The following is a 7318-nucleotide window of genomic DNA, read 5'->3' as shown; positions in this document are numbered from 1 at the left end:
GCAAGTGAAGTGTGTTTACATACGAAAATAGATGCACGCAGACAGGTAGGATTGCAAGGGTGACACGATGAGGAATTCGACGGAGGTGGGTGGGTGGGTGGGCGACTTGGCTTGCGAGATGGACGTGGGCCGACCATCCTTATTCTGCCTCCACCTCTGATCATTCTGTTTGTGTCTCTCTCCCACCCGTAGCGGAGCGGTGCAGAGCGGAGAGCGTGAGCGCCAGAAGGAGGAGGCGGCGGCGGCGGCGGAGGAGGAGGCGAGGAGGAGGAGAGGAGGAGGAGGAGGAGGAGGAGGAGAGGAGGAGAGGAGAGGAAGACAGGAGGGCCGCAGGGGCACCTCAGGTTGGGGTCTGGTGGGAAGGAGCCACGGCAGGAGCGAGACCATGCTCATGGCGCGGGACGGCGCGCGAGACGAGGCCCAGAAGCTGCACCGCAAGTGGATGAAGCACCAGGCCTTCATGGCCGAGCTGGCGCGCAACAAAGAGTGGCTGGCCAAGATCGAGCAGGTGACTCAACCGCTCTGTGGGGCATGCGGGGGGAGGGGAGGGGGGCGCTGGTTGCTGATGGCATAGCGGGACAGTAGTGGACAGGGGTACAGCATGACATAGGGGTCAGGTGGAGGGGAGACCTGGGGTACAAGGGGAAGGGCAAGAGGGGCAACAAGGTGATGTTGGTGAACCAGGTAAACAAGACCTAGAGGTGGAAGGACACCCCAGATGGGTGATGGGTGGTTTGGGATTCTAACACCCTTACCCCTCTTGGAGGTGACATTGCTCCAGCTGTTCTGTTGGCTTTGTAGGAGAAAGGGACTTGATCATGACCCACACGGATGGAGAGACCCAAGAGGATAAGGTTAGGCAGAGAGGTGATGGATGAGGTGACTGTTTGTTATCACAGACTTCATATCATTTTGACATGGTGGTGTCCTACTTGTAGTGACGAATATATGGAGTCTTTTCCCCTTTTCCAGCATGATGAGTTTTGGCAAGAGCTGGGTTTGCTGAGTTCTCCACAAATGAGAAAGCTGGTCGTCCATGGATGTTTGTTTCTACCATTGAAATGGTCTTGTGTAGCTCACGGCAGATGGGTTGCTGTGTTTTTGGAAACACTTGCTGTTTTTTCCCCATCTATGTGACACCATCGCCCTTGGTTCTTATCATACTCTCACACTATAGAAACTCCTAGACTGACCGTATGCAGTCTTTGGTTGGTGGGAGCAGATTATCTGCAGCACAACCGGCAAAATGGAAAAAATGACAGAACATCAATCTGATTTGGAATATCGTGTGTGTGAGTGGTTTTGTGCACATGTGTGCTGTGTATGTGCAGGTGTGTGTCTATGTGCTGGTGTGTGTCTGCTGGTACATGTGTGTGTGTATGTGTGTGTGTGTGTGCGCGCGTGCACTCTCAGCAGTGTGTGGTGCAGTCATGCTTCAGAATTGCCGGTGACAGTATTTTTTCCCTCGATAAGACAGACGGCTAAACCTGCAGTGTGTGAGTGTGTATTTGTGTGTGTGTGTCTGTGTGCTGCTCGCTGCTCAGAGCCGTGACGCTTGGTGCTGTGTTGTTAGCCTAGCCTCCTTGTGCACTGCGCTAGCGCACGACGGACGCTGCCTCTTGCCCGAGTCCCAGCCCCCAGGACCCTCCGTCCGCTCTCTCCCTCTGTAATGTGATCACGGTGCAGCATCATGCGTGCAGGGACTGTGTGATTCGCGCGATGTGGTGGTGGTGGTGGAGGAGAAGGAGGAGGAGGAGGGGGGGGGGGGGGAGGACGCTCTCAGAAGCTAACTGGGAGAGCAATATGGCAGCTTACTGCAGATATTTCATCAGTCTGTTCACACACACAGGCCCAGATAACACCGGGTTTCCCCTACAGACACACCAAGATTCTGGCGAGGTGTTAGAGGGTGGATGGGTTTAAATACTCTGTGTGTGTGTGCGAATCTGTCTCGGTGTGTCATGATTATTTAATAGCAGAGTGTTTTAGGCGAGGGGAGTCTCTGTTCGAACAGTAGCCTATTTGGTGCATCACTGTTAGTGTTCTATTCAGTCGATGCAGCCAGACAGCATCATCGTATGCTCACATGCTAGTGACTCTTGCTCTCCTCATGTTGTCATACTGGTACAGTTTAATAGCTGAGACAGATGTTTGTAGAAATATGTGGCATTTGGCCATGGCTAACTGGCAGGGGACTGTGTATCAGCTGTGACAAATGTTCAGGCCACTCACTTATAGTCAAACAAAGCTATTTAGTAAAATAACTTAAGTCTTCCACTTAAAACGGATGTGGATATACAGTGTTATTTCATTTAGTTACAGAACAGTCACATACAATTGCAGAACATTTGATCATATCCACTGATGTGGTGGCATTCCATCAGAGAGCCATTTTCATATTTCTAGTGGTTATATTACATTCAGGCACACAAAATCATTATGTTACCATATGATGATTGTTGCCTATAGTATTATAGTAATATGTTTATAATTAACATGGACTGAACTTGACTGATGACAAGTAATAATCACCTGTCTTTAAATGATTGACCCTGTCAGGTGAATCCACCTACAATTTATACATAACCACATCATATCCTACAAGATGAAACGTCATGTTTGTCAGATACACTCAGCAGTGGTCCTTGTCCAAAGTAATCTGATAGGTGACAGTTTTGGACGATAAGCATTTTCTCAGCCATCTTCATCTTCTTCACTGTATCCACTGTTTTGTATGCTCTCTCCATGATTATGATATGGTTACATTACATCCACTGTATATTTGGCTCAGGCTTGGGAGACTTGCCCACAGAAATACAGTAGTTCAACCTTCAGAATAACTACTTTGATATTAGTTTTCGAAATACACAAAACATTAAAACAGAGAGCTGCACAACTGGATTATTTTTTATTGTAATGCAAAAGCAGGCCAAAGGCCTAAAGTGCATCAATTTTGAGATAGTAATTATTAGTGCTTTACATAAACATTCACAAAAGCACTGAAAAGCACAGAAAAGACTAAATATTTGATTCCAATTAAGATGCCATAATCTGAGGTATCAGTGGTGTGTCAGAATGTTTAAGTGAATGTTTACGTAATAACAGCATTAATAATAATATTAATTACGTAATATTCTGTGTCAAACATGGCTGATGTTTAAGAGAGCTCATCTTTGTTACCTAATGTCTGTCAGTGTCATCATGTTATTGCTAGTATTCTAGTCTTGGCTGTGTTGCTAAAAAACATTATTGGGTTTGCTGCTGTTAAATGATAGAGAAACTACTACCATTTTGAACACTGTCTCTTATTTACGCTGGCTCTAGCACAGGGATGCTTTGGGGAAACACAGCCCTGGAGAGTAGCTGTGACTTGACAGTTGTGCTTGCTTTAGCTGGTATCTCCCTTTGCTGGCTCTGGCCGGGGACTGTTGATCTCTGTTGCTGAGCATACACAAAATTAGATTTTATCTGTCAGCAGGCCGTCAGTGGCCAGGTCGCTGTTGGCACGCCACCCTGCCTTGTTATTTACCATCCCTCTTTATCTGTTGTGCATCATTTATAAGGGTTGTTTGAGAAAAGACATGCAGGGTGCTCTCCTGCGTTAAAATACAGTATTGAGCAGTTCAACGGAATGCTTTTTCTCTTGTCATCACGTATTACGCCTATTGCCATTTGTTATAGCTATAAACATACAGTGGCACCTTCAATTATCATCGATTAGCTGGATAATAATATGTCTGTTGCAAATTGCTGAAATCATCCTGTAAATATAAAATATATTATTATTTTGTGTGGGGTGACACTAGAGCCTGTTGGCTTGGCAGTAATAGTCAGAGTGCAACTTTCACGCCCATCCACATACAGTAGACATCTGTGTCCCCCAAATTAGAAGAACAGGAAGACCAGATGACTATGCTGCAACCATCATGCTCAGCTACTCAGAGCAAATGACCTGTATTTACACTCCAGTGAGTACTGTTTCAGTGTCAGTGCAGTCTGGCCATAGAGATGCAGATCCATACATAATCCTCCATTTTGTTCCCCAGAAGCAACATTGTTGATTGGCTGGAATAGTATAACAGCAAAAAGTGCATTGACTGAGTGCACACATTGGATGGACAGGTGGAAAAAACATGTCTGAAAATGTCTATGAATTCTACAATTGAAATTATACTCAAGGACCTTTAAAGCAGCTGATTGTCAGACTCATCTGCCTCTGATCGGATGCTGGCCTGCTCCACCATGCGAAGGCCTGATCTGTCCAACAGAGAGCTTTTCTCTATGCTGGACTGACTAAAGTGAAACATCACTGACTGAAATGCGGATCCATGCCACATTGATGCCAGATTTGTTCCAAATTCAGCAGCTACAACCCTTGGTGGATGTGCTGGACTGCACACAAATACACATGGGCTGGTGATCCCTGTGTGTGTGTGTGTGTGTGTGTGTTGGACTGACACTGTCTGTGTGTTTTTGTGTATGGTGTATGTACCCTATGTACTGTGTTTTTTGTGACTGTGTGTAACACCAAATTATTAAACTGTCCAAACCGACAGTCCTACCGTAAGATATCACTGACTATATCAACAATCATTACAAATTTTACATTGTCCATCAAAAATTTACACATTTCTAGCGACAAAAATAACAGTTGCTCCATGCTGTCTGGTTTTTATTTCTGTTGATTTAGACAGGGTATTACAACATCCGTCTAGTGGTGGTTTCCACAAAATGTGCAAATCACAATAAGACAAAGCTGACCGTTGGCTCAGAAAATGCAGCTATTTCATCAAGATGTCACCAAGTATCGTATGTTCTAAGTAGGGTATATTCCAGTACAGAAATGAACATATTAGAAACCTTCAGCTCTGACTTCCAATGGCCATGTCCTTAATCTATGATTGAATGCTTGAGTTAGGAGAGAATCGGACACAAATCAGTCTGGAAGTGTGTTACACCCTTCCTTTTAAAATCTGCTATGATTGTAAAGTCCTGTAGTCTTACCCCAGTTTTAGACATGAACTCTGTAATGCCTCCTTCACTTAACTGATTAAACAGTCTTGCAGCCATCACGATCTGTTGAACTTTTCATGACACAGCCAACAGAACACCCATATTTCCATGGAGACAGGGAGAGATGGCCAGTTAATTTGTGCATCAAACATTCTCAGTCTCATAGAAGTTAGTAAGAATAGCTAATACCATACAGTGTTCAGTGAAACACCAGCAAAGTCACTATCATTAGTTAAGTCAGGAGGAGTATAATCTCTCATACTCAGCCTTAATCTTAGCTAACATGTCTGCCATCATTACAATGAGTATCACTGGTGGATCACTGAATGCTGAATGCTATGGTTATTGACACCAGAATATCTAAGTGAAGTATTTTACTTTTCATGGCTGTTGTCATATTTATGTTTGGGGTGTCAGGTTGGGATAGGATTTGTTTGGACCTCTACAGGCTTATGCCTTTTGTTGATACTGGTAAAATGCAAACTATATTCATGCCAAAGTGAGACTTTAGGCTTCATGTGAAATGAATAATATGGTTATTGTGTATACGGTGAAAATAAACCCTGTAAGTCCTTTTTCACTGGACCCGTTACCCATGTCAGGCCATCGGATACATATTTGAAACCCAGCAGTGCAGCCTTTAACCGCTCTTTGTGTGTATTGCCTAGAAGGAACGTTTGCTTTCAGTGACTCTGCTTGTACTTGTTACACTCTTGGAAACAGGGACCTTAATGGATTATTTAAAAACTTGAAGGTTCTACATCAAATGTTTCCTCCATGCTATCTGAACAAAAAGCAGTCCTTCCAGCCTTATATGGGTTCCTTGCAGTGCAGGGCTTCAGTACATCTGACAGTAACAGAACCTTCTAGAATCTTGTTTATTCTTTTTTTTATCTTTTTGCAGAGACAAATCTTTAGTCTTTCAAATGCTGCAGCAAGTTATACACCCTTTTCCAAGATTGAACTGTCTGAGAGCAGGACTAGCTGTAATGACACAGGGCACAAGCACAATCAAGACAATGGTCCATGATTTCATTGATGGACAATGCAGTGGGAAATATGCAAAGTCCTGCCTGAGGTTAATTTAACTAATTGACCATTTGGTAGCATGAGCAGGATCCTAAGCACAAACATGGGTGTGTCCATGCAGGGACGTAACATTTCCATGGAGAAATTACTTCCTTCATACCAACACCTTTTCTGCAAAACGTCTAGATAGGTCGATAGATAGATAGATAGATAGATAGATAGATAGATAGATAGATAGATTCATCCCGAAAAAAATGTAGGCATCACATAGCTTATATGACACATATAAAACAGATGGTGATAGTCTATCCACCAAATTCCAAATTCCAGGCCACTTCTTGTTGTTGGTTAAATGATTGTGACTGACTAATAAAGAATGACTTCATATCAATATTATCCAACTAATCACTCAACCCATTTATGCTTGATGTGTGAATGCATCAGTGAAATTAGTAAATACAGGTATCACCACCCATTCTCACTGCACAGTAACTGCTGTGTGAAGGCTGTTTGTGGGATGTCTTGCACTATGAAATTAGGCCTTGAATCTGCACTATCCAAGGTATCACTTTTTTATGAGCGGAATCTTGTCCCTTCTTTGTGCGGACTATGTCAATACACACCCTTGTGACTTCATGGGCTGATAGATGTGGCGTTGGAGTAGGGAACCCTGATGGAAGTTGATACAATGGAATGCAACTGGTTCTGGGGTGAGATTTGGGCCAGATACACTCCACAATCGTCTGAGTATCATGGGAGTCCATGAGAGTGGAACTGCTGGCCAACTGTCATTGTCCACTAATGTGCTGGGTTTTTGGGATTGGGATTTCCATGTATACTGGGATAGGTGTTGGTACAGTATGCATGGGAAGTGGAAAGCCTATAATAGGTCAATGGCATATAAAGAAAATAAATGAAATAGAAATTAAACTAAATTGAACTAAATTGAAAGCAGACTATTAAATATGAATGGATAATCTGGATCCTATTTGGGAAACTGAAATGTGAAAGCTCATCTCTGTGGCCACCCCATAAACGGATCTAACACAATGTTACTCCCTACAATGTATGTAGAAGTGGCCTGGAATTTGGATTTTTTTTTATTTATTTTTTTTGGGGCAGCTGTGGCCTACTGGTTAGCGCTTAGGACTTGTAACCGGAGGGTTGCCGGTTCGAACCCCTACGCCTTAAGCAAGGCACCTAACCCCTCACTGCTCCCCGAGCACCACTGTTTTTGCAGGCAGCTCACTGCGCCGGGATTAGTGTGTGCTTCACC

General features: G+C 43.9%; 1 protein-coding gene across 1 annotated transcript in view; it reads left to right on the top strand.

The window, feature by feature from the left end:
• Nucleotides 1-355: 355 nt before the first annotated feature.
• The window catches only part of sptbn4a (spectrin, beta, non-erythrocytic 4a), a 36372-nt gene continuing 29409 nt past the window's right edge, over nucleotides 356-7318 (top strand). The window contains exon 1 of the mRNA XM_076274933.1: nucleotides 356-508. Coding sequence (XP_076131048.1) covers nucleotides 386-508 — 123 coding nt within the window. The 5' untranslated portion in view covers nucleotides 356-385. The remainder of the gene's footprint in view (nucleotides 509-7318) is intronic.

Source organism: Alosa pseudoharengus, unplaced genomic scaffold, assembly GCF_046254945.1.
Source record: "Alosa pseudoharengus isolate Yale_2024_CS ecotype anadromous, Long Island Sound unplaced genomic scaffold, YU_APseudo_1.1 YU_APseudo_1.1_scf_8, whole genome shotgun sequence".
NCBI classification, from domain to species: Eukaryota; Metazoa; Chordata; class Actinopteri; order Clupeiformes; family Clupeidae; genus Alosa; species Alosa pseudoharengus.
The sequence above is the reverse complement of the archived record's forward strand: the minus strand, read 5'-3'. Positions and strand labels throughout refer to the sequence as shown.